At 52.4% G+C, this 22,164-nt stretch overlaps 2 protein-coding genes across 2 annotated transcripts; one reads left to right on the plus strand and one right to left on the minus strand.

Annotated features, from left to right (window-relative positions):
- Positions 1-585: 585 nt before the first annotated feature.
- On the minus strand, positions 586-4,536 carry LOC122388198. Its single transcript, XM_043379064.1, has 3 exons — positions 4,263-4,536; positions 1,143-2,116; positions 586-986 (listed from the first exon to the last, which is right to left on the minus strand). The coding sequence occupies exons 1-3, from the start codon at positions 4,291-4,293 to the stop codon at positions 852-854; spliced, it is 1,140 nt and encodes a 379-aa protein (XP_043234999.1). The 5' UTR covers positions 4,294-4,536; the 3' UTR covers positions 586-851.
- Positions 4,537-6,814: 2,278 nt separating this feature from the next.
- LOC122388207 lies at positions 6,815-21,343 on the plus strand. The gene is made up of 6 exons (XM_043379090.1): positions 6,815-7,058; positions 17,303-17,524; positions 17,934-18,083; positions 18,256-18,333; positions 20,149-20,294; positions 20,771-21,343. Exons 1-6 carry the CDS (start codon positions 7,008-7,010, stop codon positions 21,060-21,062), a joined length of 939 nt encoding a protein of 312 aa, XP_043235025.1. The 5' UTR covers positions 6,815-7,007; the 3' UTR covers positions 21,063-21,343.
- Positions 21,344-22,164: the final 821 nt, after the last annotated feature.

Genomic DNA, 22,164 nt, shown 5'->3' on the forward strand with positions numbered 1-22,164 from the left:
GTGCTCTATTTTACTATCTTTTTCTAACGTAGTACGTCCAAGCCAATCATCACTTCCGTTCAACATCGGCAAAAAAAGCAAAAACATCTTACTTGATTCAACATAAGATTGCTGGCTTGAAAATGATGGTACAGTGTTACAATTTAGTATGCCAATGCGCAAAGAAGTGATGCAAACTTGATGAAAATTTTGGCTCGTTATTTGCACTCCAATTTGAGATATAGGCCTCCAAAGTTGGGAACGTTTTTTTTTTTGGGCCACCCGGTATGACCTGTGACTTCACTCATGCGCACAAACTTTCAAATGACGCAGTTCCGATTACTCCTGAATGGTCCTCGCCCCTCGGCTGTTTATCATGACATTTTTGCGTCACCACTGGTCACCATCTCCTGCTGGGTCTCCAGGCGGAATTAGGGATGGGGATATGGATCCATCGATTCGAATTAACTTATCGTGGGGCGGGCGTAACTGCTCTTACGCCGGCACTGCTCGTTACGCGATCATTCTGGAGTTGTCTCGTTCAGGGCGACAGGTTGTCGCCCGTGTTTGTATTGACAAGAGACATGACCATGTATGTAAGTCAGTATATTTTCCATCGTTTATTGTTGTTACGCTGTTGGACGATGACCACCTCACAAAGTTCACAGGTCGCCTGACATCACTGACAGCTAATTGCCACTGGCCACACCGCCGATGATGCCTTTCTGAACACGCTCGGACACTAGGGCCACTGTCGTCATGCTGGACCGTTCCAACATCCCAGCGTTTCATAAATTCTGCCCCGACGTTAACAGCTCACCAGCCAGGTTAGGTCAGACGATATAACGTCACAGAGGTCACGGGTGTTGCGCTCAGAAGGGCGGGAAGGCGTCGTAGCGACAGTCGACGTTGTACCACCAGTCGCAGGTGCGACTGATGGGACTGAAGACGGTGCCGGCCACGCAGAGGAACCGGTGGTGGCCGTTCTCGTGACAAAAGTGCCACACCTGCCGACACAGGGGGAGCTGTCGCTCAGACACAACGCTATAGCACGTCAGTACTCAGTTGTGGGCAGCGGCTGGGTACTAACCCAAAACTCCATAAACAGATCTGTCCTCTGATAATTCACAGAAATTAGAGAAATGAGTGTGGCTGAGTCTCACCTGACAGCGAGTCTCGAAGTCGGCGTACATGCCGGGCACCTTGCCGCGGCAGCTGAACCCCGTGACCGGAGGCTTTGAGAAGGTCGGGTAGTCGCGGCCCGGCCGGCCCGGCACGTTATCTTTGCCGGCAGGGGTCGAGGTGGCCGTGCTGCCGTCGTCAGCGACTCCGGCGCTACCTGTGTCGGCTTTGCTGCCGAATCGGGCGCCACCTGTCCCAGGCCGCATAGTGGGGCTGAAGGTGGCGGAGGGCGACCGCTTGCGCCCGCCAGAGGCGCGGCTGTCGGCGGTAGTAGAGGAAAGGGCTACAATGGGCAGACCCCAGAGTGGGATCGTTCCGGACGGCACTGCAGCCGTCGTCTTACGCTCGGCTGTAACAGACGAGGAACTTGCTTCGTACGAGGTGTAGGACGACTCATGGGCCAAGATATCCTGATCGTCTTCGAACTTGGTCAGCAGCTTTGGTTCGTCTTCACCAATGCCAGATTTGGATGTAACGGTACTGTCGAGTTTACGCCAAACATGCACACCGCCACTCGCTCTTGGGCTTAGGGTTTGGTCCAGAAAATTGCTTTGTTTATCTGCAGCTAGAAACGTGCTGTGCTCCTGTGGTCGGTTTTCCCTACCGCTATCATTTGCACTATTCCCAGTGCTGGCTTTGGCCGCTCGGTCCGCCAGCCCTGCAGCTGGGTAGAGGGCAGCACTGAGGTAGGTGGCGCCACCCGCTCCGGCCGGTACCCTCCCTGGCCCGGCCCGACGTGCGGCCGTCCGCTGCTGTCCTCCCTGGCTGTGTCCGCGCCGCGCCAGCAGCCGTCGGGACTCGGAGAGCAGCACGCTGAGCTCATCCACCAGCGGCAGGGTGTGCGCCGGTGACCGGGGTGGGGGTCGGGTGCTGCCGGCGGCGGTCCGGTCCCGCAGAGGGCGGCCCAGATAGGTCACCGTCTGGGCCGAGCTGACCGCCAACGTCCCCGCAGTCACTGAAACAGCAGACAGGGTTCAGGGAGTGAACTGAGAAGGTATTCGCACGCTGCTTTATCATGGATTTCATACGCAGTGCAAGAAATGCGCAAAACAATATCGTTGCCATGTCAAGATCATGTAGGTAGGTATACCTAATTCATTGCGATTTGCTTGAGTGGAAAGCACAAAAATGTAGGCTGTCAAAAAATGTATGATTTTGTTTGACAACGCCTCGTTTTTTACACCAGTGGATCGTCTTTTACCTCTTTATTTATCATTTGTTCCATGTTTATGTGCTGTTATTTGATACGCCGACGATTATACCGGCGGAGTCTGACGGATGGATGGAATAACGGTGGCGGTGACGTAATGGTGTGATCCGGGGCGTGATAGCAAAACAATGACGGCGATAAGGGCCGGCTGACGAGTGTCGAGAGCGCGGCACGTATTACGCGCTGTCTGGCCAGCCGGTTACTGCTAATTGTCCAGAGTGGGGCCACCGCAGGCTGTGCGCCTGCGATGGCCCCATATCAGGAGGCCGTTTTATACGGCTCTCCGGCTCCGCCCACAGCGTCAGATTGAGATGTTTTCATGTTTCATTAATGACGGTCGTTGCGGTCCCTTAGTTCCTACCACTGACACTGCTTGGATACTGTAATTTTCTGTTCATGCCTATTTTTTAGTTATCCAGGTCTCCATCCCCGTTTCTCGGTCAGGATCAGATTACCGCCTCGGTCCGTCAGACTGCAGGGCCTACCCCTCGCTGTCGGCGAGTCTATCAGGCAAAGGAGCCCCACAGCGAGTCGAGTTGGTCTATCGGTCATATATGGAGCCCCTCACTCAATGACACACGTCGACTCGTTCCGGTGACAGGATACCTACCAGCCAATCCATCGGGATGCCATTTTGTCCGCAGGTCTGTATGTAGGTAGGTCTGTCGGTCCGCAAAGAATCTCTCCTTGTCTGTCGGTCTGTCGATCCGCTGTAAACGTCTCCCTATCAGTCAGTCTGACGGTTCGGGAGCTGCCCCCCGCTGTCCACCGGGAGCCCTCCGGGCACCTGTGACCTTACCCCGGATCGCCGGCCGGCCGGCCGCCATCAGCCCGGTATCTGATGGCCACTGAGGTGGTTATCAGACCCGCGCCCCAGGGGACCCGCCGCCACCGAATGCCGCTCAGCTATAACTCGGCCCCGGGCTCAGTTATGAGCGGTAGGATCACTTTTGTTCGAGTTTAATGTACTGAAAACATGGCAATATTATGTGAGTCACATGGAGGTGCTGATTAGCACGTGCCCAAAACCGATGCCAACATGAGCTACGATCTAACGTTAGCTCGCCTGCCCTCGGTGGATAATCACCAGAACATATCGCTAGCAGATGGAGGGTCTTACAAGCGAGATACAACCGCTCATGTTATGAATTGTGGTATTTAGGGGCCACTTTATGACACTGTGAGTGTGACATATTTATATTCACTTCTCCGCCCACTGCACTGCGTAATGCGTATCATTTAGGCCACTTGCTAGGTTCAGGCGCCAAACAGCCGATTCCATTCGAAATATTTATGTCAAGACATGTATCTAATTAATGATTATTTGTTTTATCAAGCATCTGTAAAAGGGGCGCACGACTGTGTTGTCCAACTAATTTATGAATTCGAAATCCCTGTCAAACCACTTTCAGTGTTCGGACATTTCAATGGGACGCTTCGTTAGCATACCATGTTCTTGCCTGGTATATCGCATTGAAATATGTCTCATATATACTACATGGGTAATCACCATATATCAGCTTTCAGGCTTCAGATCAGGGCCCAATTCAAACGGAAATGCCAGCCGACAAGTGCCACTTTTCCAAATTGTCAGTTTTCAAAGGGACACTTTTGGTAACATTGGTGTCGGTGTGTAAGGATGGCTATATGAACCCGTTTTCTGGGTCCCCCTTTCCAATAAGAGTCCCTTAGCAGCAAATGGGTTCTATATATGAACTGGGCCCAGGTCGGCCGGAGCCGCGTCAGTGAGGAGAGCAGCCGCGTGAGTCTCACTCAGGAGGGAGCTATCGGTGGTGAGGGGAGCCCCATGAGCCCGGCTGCACCCGTCCTTCCCAGCCCCGAGCGTGAGCGGCCGGTAGTTCCGGGAGCACGACACCATCCGACAACTTACCCAGGCAGAGGTGGAGCAGTGCAAAGGTCATGGCGACCCGACCCCTCTCAGTCTGCGCTCTGAAGGTCGGGGAGCAGGCCGAGGTGCACTGCAGGTCCGGGCCTGGTCCAGATCACCGTCTTCGGGACCACCCGAGTCTGAATCTGGTCCACCGGGTCCAGAACTAGCTGAGGGACCGCCTGGGTCCAGGTTGGATCCACAGAGTCCGAATCCCCGTCCGCAGATCACTTTGGGCCCGCGTTAGGTCCACAGGGTACACCCTCCGCCGGCGACTGACAACTGCGCCCGCGGCGTTCTTTCAGGGGGCTTATCACCGGCCGGCGATACCATTGTGATGCTAACTGCAGAGTCCACAAGCACAAAAAGTCGCCACGTTGGCGGAGCCGGGCGACACTCGGAGAGAGCAGGGGTGACGGTCCTTTGAGACTCGAACATATGACCATTTTACGTTATGGGTGTCGCTAAGTTATGGCGAGATCGTATTCGTCGATAACGCGACACCTTCGCGTAGTCCTTTCTAAAGGCGGACCAACCTCCTGATTATAAAGACAAAAGAATGTCTTCCTATACTACAAACAAACTATAAAAGAACTTAAGAAGTGTTAATTCGTCGACAGATAAAGCAGAGAGATAACACCCAGCCGCCGCGTCAGCACGAGGCGATTACTTGTGTGCACCAGTTGGGACAGATGTCCCCGTCCCCGTCCGGTGTCCCCGTTCCGGGCGCGTGCCACGAATTGTTTCCAGCTCTGAGACAATGGCCGCTGCTCTAAAGCTGAACTAACTTTCAAATTAGTGGAGACTTGTCTGACCTTGAAGAACTTGTTATTTGCTAATGTTAATTGTGTGACGTATCCTGTCAGTTTGAACCGGCTGACGGATATGATATGCCTAAAACAGTCCGCACAGCAACTGGTTTAGCAATGACAACATTGTGCCGGCGTGATGTTAGGAGTTAGCCATAGTGATAATTCGTCATAAATACGGCATTAACATTCCCTTTATTTTGAAGTAGGGTGTAATACTATATAATTTGACCGGTCACGTAGCTCAGTCGGTAGAGCGCTGGACTCCGCGTAGTGAGAGCACGCGTTCCTGGTTATAACAGTCCGGGTTCGAAGCGCGACGGGCTATGCTCCGTTCCGTCGTTTCCATCCTCAGGATACTGAAATCCTTCCCCTCCACGCCGCAACCCCCCACTCCGGGCTGGACAGGCACCTTTATCTCATGCGAGCTGCTCCCTTGGAGCGGCACCGCTGCTCCCGAGGGGGCGCACCCCGTAGCCGGGTGCAGTGAGTGCTTGGGGGGCTGGTCGGCCTGTCCATTCGGACGGGCTCAGCCCCGGCGACTCTCTAGGGTGCCTGCCCAGACCAATGTCTCCCCCTAATTCCTATCAATCTTCCTGCTCTGAAATGGTTTTGTCAGACCGAAAGGGCCTAACCCAACAAAACAAACAAGCAAACAGCGCGACGGGCGCTTGACGTTTATAAGCCTCCTGAAAGGTATGTTGCGGTTGGTGGCATCCGGGGGGACCGGGACTGGCCGTGCGCGGCTATGTGCGCACGTTAAACTTTAGACTACAAATTCTGCCATAGAATCGGAATTGCGCGATCGGAGGGTGAGGGCAGGGCAGGGTAGGGTCAACGCAACAAGCTTCGCTCAGCATGGACCTTGTGAATCCTTGTCCTTGGCATTCAAAAGGTTCGGACTATTTTTTTTTTAATGCAGGCGGCAGGTTGAACACAAAGCAGTCTGAAATGCCCCCGGTAACATGACATATATGACTAGCGAAGCTAATAACAATGTGCTCCTATCCTGTAGCAATATGTCTATGTTCATAACTGCCAGCGGTTCAGTGATTTTTCTAGACTTACCGGCTGGATCGCTGGTTGACTAATTTAGACCAACATTTCGATAGACTTGACCTTCCAGATCGCCGCAGCCCCGCGCTGCCCTTTAGCAATGGTGAATTCCAGCTCAGTATCAGTGTGTGAGAGCGGCGGAGGTCACTCCCAGGGGTTTCGCTCGCTCCCATCGGCCCCTGTCACCGGCCTTGGCGGCTGTCCGCAGACTGGCCCTGGCTTCAGACAGAGCCCGGAACTGTGCACTGCACCGGGCCGGACTGCCGAGATTAGGATGAACTGTCGGCACCGGGGATGTGTCACCACATTCCAGAGCAGGGGTGATCATTCAGTCATTAATTAACTTGACGTCCTTATAAACTGGTTAATGGTCATTGTAGCCCCCGTTTCCTGAGGTGAAACGTCATAATTTCTGAGTTCTTACAGTTAATACCAAAATCCCAGTGAATTGAACAAATGAGTGCAATGATGTTACAATGGGCATTTTTCTGATATTTTTTAACAAGTTCAATAGAGGATCTCTCGAGACACGGCTCTGGAACTGGGTCAGCGGCTGGTGGGCGGTCTGGGCGCGGTGCGGGCGGGGGCGGGGGCGGCCCCTCCCAGGGCGCGGTCGGCCGCCGCCGCGGGCGTCTCCGCGCGGGGTCGCCCCGCCGACGAGCCCGGCCGCCTCTCCCACGGCGATCGGCAGAAAGTGAAAGTGGACCATATACTGAGTCGGAGCCGGCGCTGCTCAGCTCGGTGCGCGCTCCCAGCTGATTGGCTGCTCGGCGGAGGCTGCTCCCGAACGGTGTTAGGTGCCGGTGCGTCGGAGCAGTCTGGGTCGCAGTGTGTCTGTGGCCAGTCGCAGTCTCGGCCGCAGCAGCAGACGCAGCAGCTCAGGATGAGGTGCTGTTTGGTGATAACCGCCCTGGTGGCCGCCGCCGCAGGCCAGGTGAGACCGGTACAGCAGGGTGAGTGCCGCGGCGTGACCTGACCCTGCAGCGGTGACCCGGCGCGCCTTTGCATGTGCCGTTTACGTTTGACGTTTGGAGTTGTTATACAATTGATTGATATGTATTGTATTGTAGGTACTCGTAGGGGAAGTTGGGGCAATGCCGGAGTTGGGGCAAAGCCGAAATTCGAGATATTTCGAAAACCGTAAGACATGGATGCCACCTGTCAGTGATGCTCTGAAGCTTAAGTGACTACAATTATCGCATGTTTGTTACGAGTCGTCATTCGGAATACTTCGACTGTGAGGGCGCCAAGAGCGTTTTCAAGGTACGTTTCCCTTGTACTACATGCGCCTTTGAAGCTGCATTTCTTACTCATTATGCTACCGTTTGTCTGGCCAATTCGGTCAAGTAATCTTTAGCATGTCTTTGCATAAGTGTGCTGCCTATTTGAAATTTATACAGCACGTTGAAAAGTTATGGGCCTACAAATGAAAGTATGGCAGGCTGGGGTAATGCCGAAAACGTGCGATTACGCACGTGTTAAAAGCACGCTACGTGGACTTTACTGCTGTAGAATAGCAACGCGTATTTTTAGTCACACAAATTACACTTTCAACCGACACAACGGCCTGTTACCTATAAGGAATGATTTACCTGGCATGTTCTTATTATATCACACAATTATAACTTCCAGTGTGCACCGCGTCCTCAAGCTCTTAAAACGCGTGTCAGCTTTGATCAATTCTGGATAAAGTTTGAGATAAAATGGCAAAACATCAATGTCGGCATTCCCCGTAGATCATTTCTCCCATTTTCGGCTTTCCCCGCAGTCCGGGGCAACGCCGAAAAAGTCACTTCTTTGATATTTTTAGTTTGTGCGCTTAACGGTATGCGAATTCATCAAATGCGCCTGGTATGTTTGAAAGGCAAAAGACTGGCCTCTCGAATGACGCCAACAAGAATAGCTTATGTTGTCTACCTTGCGTGCTACGGGCGTCAGAAAAAAAGTCTTCGGCGTTCCCCCAACTTCCCCTACTTAGCCAATTGATCTGTATGTTTTTAACTCAGTAATGAGTTCAAACAAGCATCACGCATATTGCATTAGGTCGAGTCGTTCTGATAAGTACGCAATGCTTTGCTCAACATCAATAAGCTTTGTATCAATCAATGGTTTTGTTGATCAACAAAAAGCTCCGTTTGTATACTCCCAGGTCAGGTGCTGTTACCTGGCAACCGGGTGCATGCATCATGCTAAAATTGCTATTGCTAAAACAGGGGGCAGTTAATGCAGAGTAAATTCCGTTTAACCGTTTAAGTTTCATCCTTATAAATAAAGAGATTGCACTACTATTTTTACGATAGGCGTCAAGCTGCACAGTGCTCATGGTTCTAAATTTGTCAATTTCTTCGACGAGGCAAATTTGAGTATATGGTCGTTTCTCGTTACATTGTGATAGCTTAGCATGGACACTCGTTTCTTCGATGGGCGATAACATATGTATATGTTATCGGGTTGACAGCTTCAGTGGTCGCCATAGATGCATACCTAACAGTTTGTGTAAGGCACATATAAAAGCAACGACTGTGCGCCTTTTGAATCGTCTTACCATGTATGTTTTCGCTTTATCGGCTTATGAACTGTAGCCACGGCAATGCTATTTATTCATCAGATTTCCAAATTTAGGCGTTGCTGGGAATTTATTATGCGCCCCTGATGCCAGTGCTAGTGTAGCATACGAGTATCATCCTGTTTGCATGCGGTGCTACCCGAATTCATATAAATTCTATAAGAACTAATTGATAATTAGCTGTGCCAGACACTTATAGTAAAATGAGCTCCAGCTCGCGGTCATGCGACATGCTTGCTCGCTGGCGCGTGTTTATATGCTGAGCACTGAGCGGCCATGGCTGTTCACTTCCGATGAAAGTGATCTGTCGCTTGTGTGACCCGAGCCAGTTTGTTACGACTTCTGGCCTGTGAATGGAAGGGTATGGGACTCGCTTGTTGGCGTTTTCTCCTCTCGCCATTGAACGAACGGGAACAGAATGTCACTCATTCTTTCAATGGTTACCGTATTTTCTCGTTGATGTTTGCTTACGCTGTAAATGTTTTGATCAAAATAGTTTCTCGACTGCGTTAGAAGTGTAACAATTTGACTTCGATTATTAGGCAGTCGTCGTCTAAGATAGCCTCACTAAACTAGACATTATTGGATTGAGATAATGTTTTTTTCTTCTTCAAACGCCTTTGATAAAAATTTACGCAATATAGGTACATACCTATGTAGTCTTGCAACATTACCAAAGGTCGCAGAATATCACGAGTTTTAAGAAATATTCTAAATTAATTGACACAATGAATTGTTTCACAATCCGCTCAACCTGAACTGCCGAAGTGCTCTTGCCCTCTATACGTCATCACGCCGTCGGCCTCTGTGCCGGGCGGCGGTGCCTTCAAACGCGCGCGCTGCCGGTCAAGGTCAGGCCACCGCCCGCGCCGCGGAGTGTGGGCGTGACGCTCCCGGGCGGCGGACAAAAACTCCCGGCCCGCCGCCCTGGGACGTCGGCGGCACGCCGGTTGGGTAACCTGTTTGCGTAAAGTGCCGTCTCCGAGCAGCTGGAGAGAGTGACGGACGAAACGGTACCGCCCTCATACCAGCGACACTTGGGCAGCTAACGCAGACCAATGGAGCATTGCTCACTCCACATACTTCATCTATTGTAACAATTACTCATTGCAATATTGTGACATATGCATTGGACGTAATCCAATACAAGAAGTATTCGGCTCAGTGTAACATACAGGCAATATCTGTCAGCTTACCACATATTCCGAATATATCGTCGATGATCAAAGACAATCGTTCATCAAGCTGGGTGTGCTATAGGGGAAGCTATGCAGTGCAGGCATAACTTGGCTGTGTAAAGTGGACATATGTATTATGTATTTAACGTATGATACTTCCATGTAAGTATGGAGCAGAAAGTATGGAACAGAGACACTGATAGGTCAGCTCATAACCTACGCCTACCTACGTTTAATGTCTGTCATAATTCCGTGCAGGGCCGATGGCATCTTCAGCGTGCCGTTTTCAACATGTTACCTACTAATTGCATGCAGAGGCGGTCGCAGGGGGGGGGGGGGCCATCAGGGCCATGCCCCCCCCCCCCAAAGGCAAATCAGGGGGGGCCATCATATCATTTGGCCCCCCCAAACAACCGATGCATCGGTTGTTTGGGTTGATCGGTTGATGGGCCCCCATGGCCGTATGGCGCCCTGGCCCGTATTCGATTGTCACGAGGCTCGAGAAACCCACGCCAGCTGTTAACAGCTCCATACGGTCTTCGAGGGTCCTACACTGACCTCTGAGGGCCCTTCAGTGGCGGTCAAGCGTCCACATTGACCGCTGAGGACCCGTGTTGACCTCTGAGGGCCCTCCACTGGCCTTTGAGGGCCCCTAAACCGGCCTCAGGGGCCCAACCGGCGTCTGAGAGCCTCACACCGGCCTCTGGTGGCCTCATTTCTGTCTCTCGAGTCCCAAGACTAGCCTTTAAGTGTCTCTGAGGGCCCCGCACTGGATTCTGAAGACCCGATGTCGAGCCAGCATCGGCCTCTGGGGCCCATCTTGGCCTTTGAGGGCCATCCGCTGGTCTCTGGGGTCCGACGCCGGCCCATGCCGGCCTTTTAGGGTCCCACACTGACCTTTAAGGGCCCATGCTGGCCTGTAAGGACCCACATTAGCCTCTAAGGGCCCCCCGCACTGGATTCTGATGACCCAATGCCGGCCGCTCAGGGCCCGCATCGGCGTCTGAGGGCCCACCTTGGCCTTTGAGGGCCCTCCGCTGGCCTCTGGGGTCCAACGCCGGCCCATGCCGGTCTTTTAGGGCCCCACACTGACCTCTGAGGGCCCATGCCGGCCTGTAAGGATACACATTAGCCTCTATGGGCCCCACACTGGATTCTGAAGACCCGATGCCGGCCTCTAAGGGTCCGCATCGGCCTCTGAAGGCCCATCTTGGCCTTTGGCCTTTGAGGGCCCTTTGCTGGCCTCTGGGGTCCAACGCCGGCCAATGCCAGTCTTTAAGGGTCCCATTCTGATCTTTGAGGGCCCCATGTTGGCCTGTAATGGCCCATATTAGCCTCCGAGAGCCCCCCGCACTGGATTCTGAAGACCCGATGCCGGCCTCTAAGGGTCAGCATCGGCTTCTGCGGGACCATCTTGGCCTTTGAGGGCCTTCTGTTGGCCTCTGGGGTCCAACGCCGGCCCATGCCGGTCTTTTAGGGCCCCACACTGACCTCTGAGGGCCCGTGCTGGCCTGTAAGGACCCACCTTAGCCTCTGAGGGCCCCGCACGGGCTTCTGAAGACCTGATGCCGGCCTCTAAGGGCCCGCATCGGTCTAGTCTGAGGACCCATCTTGGCCTTTAAGGGCCCTCTTCTGGCCTCTGGGGTCCAACGCCGGCCCATGTCGGTCTTTTAGGGCCCCACCCTAACCTCTGAGGGCTCCATGCTGGCCTGTAAGGACCCATATTAACCTCTGAGTGCCCAATTCGGTCTCTGATGGTCTCAAACTGCCCTTTGCATGCCCTGTACTGGTCTCTGAGGGCTCTAAACTGGCCCCTAAGAGCCCTAACCAGCCTCTAAAGGTCCCACGACCCACACCGGCCTCTGATGGTCCCATTTCTGTCTCTGGGACCGAAACTGCCCTTATGTGCCTCTGAGGGCCCCGTACTGGCTTCTGAAGGATCGATGCCGGCTTCTGAGGACCCATACCGGTCTTTAAGTGCCTCATAGCGACACCTGAGGCCCCACACTAGCCTCTGAGGGGCCCGCAAACTGGCCTATGAGGTCTCTACATCGGCCACTGATGGCCCTATTATGTTCTCTGGGGGGCTCAAGCCTTACCTTTGGGCGTCACGCACTTGCTTATGAAGGCCCACATCAGCCTCTGGGGCCCTACCTGGGGCCTTTGAGGCCCTTCGCTGACCCTTGGGTCCAACGCCGGCCTCTGGGGGGTCTGACACCGTACTCAAGGGCCCCATTGCAGCCTCTAGGCGATAGGTATCGCCGAAGTGCTATCGATGGGCCCATAAGTGTAGGAACCATGGGTGCAGTGGGCGCAGTTGCACCAACAATAATTCTGCAGTGAGTGCATACAATGTATTCTCATCCACAATAATATGGAACAAAACCCCCTTTCCTCAGCAACACTACTTTCCATGCAGCACGACAAATTTAGGGTATTTTGCCCACTATCCGTCTTTCGAAGCATTTGCTGCTGTAATGGTCTTCAAAACTTACATTTGTGCTCAAGTGAAAAAAAAGATTAAACGGAAGTCGGAACACATGTGTGAACAGATACCGATGAGCCACTGTTAAAAGTTTTAGCACGATGATCTTAAAAATGGCAATTTTTTTTTGCAAAGAAAATTGCAAAGTTAGCCGCCTTTACTTTTGCGGTAGTCCATTCACAGTTGCGTGAATTATTGACATAATCAATGCTTCAAAATGCACTTTTCGGTACCTTTTCGACATGGTGCACCCTCAAAGCTCTCAATGAGCCTCCGCTCGGGTGCCGCTCCCTACCCCCCCCCCCGCTTCACCGGCCATGGCCTAGATTTCTGCACCCGTGCACTACGCCCGTGGGCCCCTTTAACCCGCGCCGTGCTGGGGGGGGGGGCCGTTTTTACGCCCCCCTCAGGTTTTTTCGCGAATATCTCAAAAACGGCGGCGCGCAGCGCCGCCGTTTTTGGTACACGTGTTCCTACATCATTTCCGCACATGTTGTGAAAATTTCAGACCTAGGCCGTTCAAGGTCAGGTCACCAGGTCACGTCAAGTGACCTTACCTCAGAAAAAGTTCAAAGGCTCGCTATAGCTACACCGACTGAACGATCACTTTGAAACTTTCAGCGATTGATATGAGTAACAGTATGTATAAAATGTATATCTCGGATTTTTGATATCTGTGACCTAAGGTCAGGTCAATTTTGCGACCTCTCCATTATAAGTCAATGGGAGAAAATTGAAATGCGCCTCTTTTGGACGAATATCGTTCAAAACGCTCTCAAACATCGGTTCATAGGTAAACATGACACACTGAATAGGAAAAATGCACCTGTGACCCCTCTGTGTGCCCCTGAGGTCATCTCAGGTCATGAACGGTCGCCAGCAGTTTTTTGGCTATAACTTTTGATAGAGACGTGCTAGAGCGGTGAAAACACGTCAGATGTGTTCAGCTCGACGATACGGATCGACTGATATGCAACATGACCCTTTTCGGTCAGGTCATGACCTTGACCTGAGGTCAAATTTTCAAAATGACCTTTCAAGGTCAACAAATAGTTCATTCGACGCGTCTTGACGAGAGGAACACGATGCTGGCAAAAGTAATGTCATGGCGCTTATGAGTCAAAAGTTATTGACGAAAAAACGTTTTTCGTAAAAACGGCTATTTTTGGAGTTTTTGCCCTCTGGAGGCTAAACCGTTGACCTGAGGTCAAATCTGAGAACATTACTCAGAAAGGTCTGTAAAAGGGCTATCGAATGCGCTTTTCCGCGGCGCTGTAGCTCTATCGGTTCCCGAGATAGCCGTTGGCAGTTTCCAAAATGTTGAAATAGTCAACATTTTACCTTTGGTGACCTCTGGTGACCTGACCTTTGACCTGACCCAAAAAATGACCGAAGTGTTTTCGTCCTTATTTTTGACGCTCTTTCGATTGCCGCTTACCGCGTGTCGCTACGTGGCCCAGGAGCCGAGTTAGACGGGGGGCGTGAAAACGCCCCCCCCCCCCCCCCCCAGCACTCGGCGGAAAGTTCAGGCCACCAGCACGGCGCGGGTTAAGATAGCACCGGGCCCCCCGGGTCAGCGCAGGGGCCCCTTTGCCAAGTTGCCCCCCCCAAACTCCAAGTCTGCGACCGCCCCTGATTGCATGCTTAAAAATGAATAAATCTAGATAAAAATAAACTAATTGCAGTAAACCAAGTGGAACAATTCCGCAATTAATCATCAAGCGTGTAAATAGATAAATACAGAATAAACGGATAAAATCCACCTTCAAACTTCGAGGTAAGTAAGTAATGCCATGCATGATACCTATAAACTAATCCTACATTTCTTAATCAGCATGCAAAACAGAAAATAAATGCTCAATTTAACAAAAGATTACCTTTAAGATAATAATGAAAGCTAAAGAATTTGTTCAATCTGATGATCTGATCGATGGAGTGCATGCCTCTCCGAATTCACACCATTTCTGTTTATACCTAAATAATGCATACCTAACTGTGTAACGATTGTAAATAGGCGACTGCTCCGCCAACGATAAAACTAATTAAAAATTATAAATAAAGTTTTTATTACGTTGCATTATCTATGACGTATAAAACATACTGTATAAAGCTCAACAACGCATAAGCTGCCAGCATGCGTAATAAGCTGCATCCCCTTATAGTCGTTCTACTGAGATTTAAACGCGATATTAATTTGCAACCTGCTTTAAATTATAAAGCTGAGCTAATTCGTAACTGCTCACAAATAACAACACAAAACACAAATATGAGAATATGTAGGTGAAAGCCGTGCAACTCCGTTTTAATCGATCATATGCATTGTTCTGGTGCTGCCATGTGCCAAGCAGCCAGGAGCGTGTATGCTCATATATGTATTGTATAGAGTCCGAGCCCCTCACATGTTTCCGGATGGTCTCGTGCAGTCGTGTCCCCCGTTAGCGGGTCAGCCGGACGTCGGCCGGACAGGGAGAGTCTGTCCGGGCCGGAGCGGCCCCTCTCGGCGCGCACTGCCGGGCCATTTGTCCGTCACGGCCGGCCGCACGCCTCTCGCCGAGGAAGGGCTCAGTGCCGACCGGACGGGACCGATGGAGCGCCGGTCACACTCCATTGACCCGCCGCCGGCCACGGGGACGTCCCGGCATCGGTGCAGCCGCGACAGAGCAGCCCGCGGCCTTTCTCCGCGCCGGCTGTGACCGGGCTGTCGCAGCTCGCAGCCGATCGACTGAGCTGCGACCGGGTCGGCGCAGCTCTCGACCGTCCCCCTGAGCTGCGGCTGTTACTGGCGCAGCCGGTCCCCTGAGCTGGCTGCAGCCCCGTCAGCCGTCATCTGACCGGCTATCGACAGGGCGGTCCGAGTCATCCAGATTCCGGAGACAGCCGTCATCTGTCCGACTAACCATCCCTCCGTGACGGACGCCCCTGACGGAGAGTTGTGGGTCAGAAAGGCGGCAGATGTGAAGAACCGTTCCGGCTCTGCGGCGAAGAGTGAAGGCGCAACCCGGCTCGGCCCAATTCGTCATCTTGCGTCATCTTGCGTCTTGAAACATTCGTCATCTTGCAGAAATACGGTCCAGTAATAAGCGCTTCACTGTATTGCCCCCAATGAGGTATCATCTCCGACCCTTTTCGGTATCATTATACTATGTTTCTGGCACTTTCATAAACTGAGGTCTAATTAATTACCTCTTTTGATCGATGACACTAGCACCTTTTAAGCGTGCACATTTTTTTTGCGTTCTTTGTCCCTTATCGCCGGTTTCCCTCTATTGAGAGTCAAGCGTACCTACCTATTAGATACGTCGAAGAAGTTGCATCTAAATATGAGGAAGGTAGCATCTCAATCGGTCGTCCCCAGGTCCCTAACCTCTCCGGACATGAGGCGGTTGATTGGTCGTTGCGGTCTCCGATTGAAAGAGATGTGGTGCTAGTTGCTTGTGTGTCGTTGCAGTCTCGAACGAGAAATGGTGTTACTTGCCTGTGCGTCGCTGTAGTCTTCTAAACAAAATGGGGCGCTAGTTAGGTATTTGTGAATTGCTGCAGTCTCCACTGAACAAAAAGTGGTGCTAGTTACTTGTGCGTCGCTGCAGTTACTAAACAGGCTATGTTAGTTACTTGTGCGTCCCTGCAGTCTCCACTGAACAAAAGGTGGTGTTGGTTACCTGCGACTCGCCGCAGTCTCTGAGAAATGAGAGACGCTGATCGTTTGTGTACCATTGCAGTTTCTTGTGGACGAGAGCAGTCGTGTTCGTTTGTAATGGCAGTCAACGCTACGGGAGTATTGCTTTAGCACTAGTTTTTCGGTTGTTCTTTGGAGAATCGTTTGCATCCAACCGAGTCGCGAAATCTCCGAAGATCCTCCAGGACTAATGAAGTCTCTGTTTCGGCACGGTTCTCCCGGTTACACCGATAGTTGTGTTACCTGAAAGTGGTTATATAGCGAACACCCAGTCTGGATGAGCCGTGGGAACTTCACGGAACAGGCGGATCTTGGTGAGGGTCCGACCTTGGGCCCTGCAGAGGAGACTGGTGACACGGCAGCCACAGGAGAAGGAGCCACTGAGCCGTGCAGCGCGTGAGACTGCACCAAACGCAGAAATAATGTCCCAACCGTCAGAACGGTCAGAGCTGTCAGCAGGCAATTGATGGCAGATAAAATGCCAGTCACGATGTTACCAGTTTCAAGGTTTCAGGATCTCCAAGCGAAAAACTTGGCGACTGTAAGAAATAGGGACCACAGTATCATGCTCTGTTAGGATAAATGTCAAATGAAGCTGCAATGTGCTCTCAGTTTCAGCGATAACTTTTGACTGGTGCTCTTTATTTCCAGAATTGTGCCGATCTGAACACTTTCCAGCTCTTCGGAAATCGACAAAGACACATTCTTACCGATATGTGAATGTTCTGCCCCTCCCTCCCGGCCCCCCGGTCATAATCGCTGTACCGTTCTGTCGTATCTGAAACCATCCCCATCCCCGTCTGCGACTGGCCGAATGATCTGGCCTGTCCTCTTCTGTGACTGACCCGGTCATATTATTCGGCCAGATGAGATAATTCCATTTCCGTTCCATTCTAAGATCATCACTGTCTGTGACTGTCCCCGTCTGTATGTACATACATAATCGCTGCGGTCTAGTCTGTGACAGCTTGCCCCTCTCTGTGGTCATTCCGCCCCATTCTGGAACCGCCCCTGTCTGTGTCTGTGTCCGTCTGTTACCGCTCCGGTCTCACCTGTGACAGCCCGCCCCCTGTCTGTGTCTGTGTCCGTCTGTTACCGCTCCGGTCTCACCTGTGACAGCCCAGCCCGCCCCTGTCTGTGTCTGTGTCCGTCTGTTACCGCTCCGGTTTCACCTGTGACAGCCCAGCCCGCCCCTGTCTGTGTCTGTGTCCGTCTGTTACCGCTCCGGTCTCACCTGTGACAGCCCGCCCCCGTCTGTGTCCGTTGCGCGCAGCACGTCCTGCCTCCAGTGGTCAACAGCGACACGCTGTACCGGGACCAGGTACCGACGCGGTACCGGCCCGCCGACAAACCCCAGGTCGACGACCCGGCCGACTACGATGTCTACTTCGACCCAGGTCAGACGTACAGCGGCCCGGCCGTTGTCGAACCCGTCGTCGTCGACACCAAGCCCAAGTACCAGCCCAAGCCGTTCGTGCCGCGTGAGCGTAAACAGGTGAGCGAGGACGACTCCGGCGAAACGAGCGCTTCTCGGGTTGGGTCAGGATCGTTGGCCGAAGGCGTGTTAGAGGATCGGAGGCAGTCAATGCATGTGGACCTAATGAACATGTTCATTTTCTGGCCAAGAGCTCAGGTATAGAGCGACAGTGTGCGGTTTAGGTTGCCGTGTATCTGCTTACGCCCTCTTTGTAGTGCCTATCAGTGACTAAGTGCGTGAAGGGATGCTGGGCATGAGTGGGCAGCCACACCTTGATCCCCCCTCCCTTTCACCTTCGTCCTTCCCTCAGGTGCAGAAGCTGCAGGAGTGCTGTGGTTATCGTTAAATGACCCATCCTTCCCTCTCTCTCTCCCCCGGGAGCAGAAGCTGAGTTCACCTGAAGTAACTCCTCCCTCTCCGTCCCCAGGTTCAGAAGCTGCAGCCGGCCGGGCCGCTGCTCTACCCCGTCCCGGAGCAGAGCTACGCCGCCGAGTCGCGCTACGCGCCCGCCGAGCCGGTCCAGGACCTGAGCAAGGTCCCCGGCTACCCCGGAAAGGACTACCCCGTGTACGCCGCCGTAAGTGACCGTGGGTTCGGGTGGCAGCGATAAATATGTTTCTTTTTTCTCCGTGACAAATAAAGCTCGTGTCTGTCCTGATGTACGAGTATAGCAGATAACCCATATCTGTCACCAGAAATGCCCATATCCGAGCCGAATTGACTCCAGTGTGTGTTTCCGTGTGCCGCAGGTGCCCGACACCAAGTTCACGTGCGAGTCGGTGCCGTACCGGCCCGGCCTGTACGCTGATGTCGAAGCCGGCTGTCAGGTCAGTGTCAGCTGTCAGATGTCAGGGTCAGCGGTCAGGTCAGTGTCAGATGCGAGGTTGCTCTCCGGGTGCTCATCTGCACAGCAGAGTGAAAGGCCTCAGCCCACTGGGTCGGATCGGGGCCAGCTATCAGTGCCTAGTCTCTCGGTGCACGTTTTCCATCTCCCAACCAGTCTACCGATACATGCCAATCAGCCCGGCTATCGAACTGATCCCGTTCGGTGAACGCTGGTCATGCGCGTCTCGCCTCAGCGCCCAGCCGAATCGATATGGGTTATGAGACGCATCATGGGCCTGCCACGCGCTAGCCGCTGGGCTGAGAGGGCTGCATTCCGTGACCTTGCCGCACTGAAAACTTTTTTACCATTTCCTGAAGGGTAAACCCGCCATAGCATGGTAGCTTGACACACAGACGTTTTTTACCACCTTCCAGATGGTAAATTTTACTCTTTCATGAAGAGTAAACTCGCCAGGGAGGGGTAACATGACACACAGACGTTTTTTACCATCTTCTGAATGGTAAACTCTTTTGATTTACTCTTGTCTAGAGTGTAACATTTTTTGGATTACACTCTTTGAAAGGGTAAATCTTAAACGGAACCCTTTTCTAGGGAGTAACGCATCATCTACTCTGTGCTTTACCCTCCTACAGAGAGTATATTCTTCTGGCCTACCCTTTGTCACATGGTAATGTTTACTCTTTCCTTTAGTGTGAACCCCCCAGAGGATGGTAACAGACTCACAGACGCTTGCTTCAGAAGCTTCACGAAGCTTCTGTTAACCGGAGCTCACCAACTAAAAAAACATGCTTCAAGAGCAACAATGTATATTTGGCTTCCGTACAAACAATACGAGGGGCACACCAGCCATGAACATTGTGAGACTCTTCACTTATGCATACGAATTTATACGAAGCGTTCAGCAATGCACAAACGGTCAATAAACACCACGATACAACTTGAATGCATTTTGAATGTGAATACAAGACATTCAGCGCCCTCATATTGGATAAGGCACAGCGCACAATATTTGAAGAGAGCGACGGCGTTCCTGGGTGGTCGCCCGTCTGCGTGAGATAATGAGACTGGATCACTACAGTGCAAGGCTTTTTCAAAGTCAACAACAAAATGCATAAACTTGTAGCATCACAACAAAATTAATGTACGTACTCACAACCTAGGCCACGTGGCCGTGCACGGGGTCCTGTTAACCAGGTCAAATTAGCACCACTCAACGGCACGCAATGCTCTAGCACATCGGTACTTACAACAAAATGTCCATAGAGGCTCTATGTATATGGCGATGAACAACACACAAGCACAATCACCAACGGCCACGCCGCGCGGCACCGACACAGCTCACATCCGCTCTCGGAGACCAACGGCCGAAAACTGACAGATGCGCGCGGCCTTCAAACCGCAAACGGCCGATCTTGTTTCTGATTGGCTGATTGGTTCCATTTCAAATATCATCTTCACGAGGGTAAACAAGATCCACGCATGAAACGACTATCTGTACACGAGTCACGATACCCAGAAGGAAAGAGTTTTCATGATGTTCTGGATCGCGAGAGTAATATTGATATTTACATGGTAATAATACTCTTCGCTGGCGAATAAGTTCATATTAACCACGTACCGTTACTATGCACATAATGGTAGCAGCGAGTTACCCTTTCAATATACTCTTATCTTGCGGGTTTGATGAAAATGAACCCTCCAGGACGTAGTAAAAAAGTTTTGAGTGCGGAGTAGCGGAGTAACTTGATAAACCCCCTGACCACGGATGCTACTTGACCTAACCCAACTCCGACAGGCGTACCACATCTGCGAGGAGGACAACCGTCACGGCTACACGGGCGCCGACTTCCTCTGCACCAACGGCACCATCTTCAACCAGTACGAGCTGACGTGCGACTGGTGGTACAACGTCGACTGTGCCAGCGCCGCCAAGCAGTACGAGTAAGTCATAGGGACGGGGCTGCGGCCGTCGAACCGAGGGGCGCAGCGGCACAGTGCGGCAGGGTGGGCCGCGGCGGTGAAAACGATCATATCGCGGTCGGTTCGGTTCGCTGGATGAACGAACAGCGCCGGCTACTGCGACTTTTTGTGGAGAGAGTGAGAGTTGAAGTAATTCATTGCTCTAGTTATGACACAGGAACGGCATGACTACTGATGTTATCTTGAAGTACGATTTCCCGCCTGGAGAGGCTTTGTAGCTTAGATAAAAAGGCGGGAGACACCAATAAACCGGAAGTAATGAATAGCTTACGCTGTCATGCTGCGACAAGTTGCGTCAGTATGAATTAGTTATTCCCTACTATGCTGTCAAGTCGTGCCATATGCACCCATGCAGTGCGGTGTGCGCCCAGGCCTGGGATGGCCACTGATTCTACGCAACCCCTCTATCACACTGTCCCCTTCTCTCCATTCCACAGCGTCAACCTGGACCCGTACAAGAACCCGTACCTGCCAACTCCTGAGGAGGAGGCCAAGAAGAAGGCCGAGCAGAAGTACGGCCCGCAGCCGCAGTACGCCCCCGAGCCCCAGTACGCCCCGCAGCGCTACGCCCCGGAGCCCCAGTACGCTCCTCAGCCCCAGCGGTACGCCCCGCAGCCCCAGCGGTACGCCCCGCAGCCCCAGCGCTACGCCCCGGAGCCCCAGTATGCCCAGCCGCAGTACACGTACGGCCCGGGCTTCGGCGCGAGGCGTGACTACCGTCGTCAGTAGTGAATGAGTGGTGACCAGCGACTGCTGTCAGCTGTGCTCCGGAGAATGAGTTAAGAGTGTTGGGAGAGTGAGGGAGGAGTGGTGGGTGGTCCGAGTGTCGACAGAGTTAGATGGAGAGTAGCGAGAAAGGGAGAGTGCTTGGAATGTGCCGGTGTGACTGGTGAGTGAATGCTATTTATATACTGGTGTGTGATCATCTTTGAGCCAATTCGTGATCGGTCGTTCGTGCCAACTCGAATGAATGGATAGATCGGTGTGGAATACACGCTGCTCCGAGTGGACCGGGTTCTGTTACCGACCCCCTGCGGGGTGCTGTGGGCACGTGCCCGTCCGACCGGCCGGGGGAGATACCATCGCCGCCGGGCCGGGCGGTCCGTTAGGGACCATGGTCAGTGCGGCCGGCCGACGCTGCCCCAGATTCCACCGACCTTGGTGACGTCACCGCTGGCCAGGGTCGGCAGGACAATTAACCCGGCGCACGGCCGCGCCCATGGCCCTGTGGCCGGCCCACTGGTATGTACCGCGCCCGGCGGCGGTACCGAGCCCGACCGAATACATAGACACGTATACAAAGGGCACTAAGCCCGGCCAATAGACACATGGGGCGTTCCACGACAAATCGACAAATGAAAAATTAAATTTGCACCCTCATATTTTATTCTTCGTTGAAAACTGGTGTATGGGGTTGTGATGGGCGGGGAAGCCAGCTGTGGCAAGGATTTTTTTCTTCGAACAACGGTTTCCGAGATATAGCCTCGGGCAATTCCTGGATTTCGCGCTGCAGCCCTATGTTTGGCGGCCTATAACTCAGAAACTATTGTCTTTTTATGATAAAAACTTTATATGGTTCAACTCACAATCAGCCAACAAACATTTTGGCTATCTCGGATTTTCAATTTTTGAAAATTTTGATCACGTGACCTTTTGTCCTATTTTTCGAAGAGTGACCTTGATATTTTCCCCACTGAAAGTTGCAATTTTGTCTGATGACGATTAAAACCTTATCGATTGTCATTCATATGCGATAATAAAAAAAGTGGTTATCGCCCTGCGTTGGCCTCAGGTCAGGTCATTTTTATGACCTGTCCATTATTACGAGCGG

This window comes from Amphibalanus amphitrite, unplaced genomic scaffold, assembly GCF_019059575.1.
Source record: "Amphibalanus amphitrite isolate SeventyFive unplaced genomic scaffold, NRLGWU_Aamphi_draft 000018F_arrow, whole genome shotgun sequence".
In the NCBI taxonomy this organism is placed as follows: domain Eukaryota; kingdom Metazoa; phylum Arthropoda; class Thecostraca; order Balanomorpha; family Balanidae; genus Amphibalanus; species Amphibalanus amphitrite.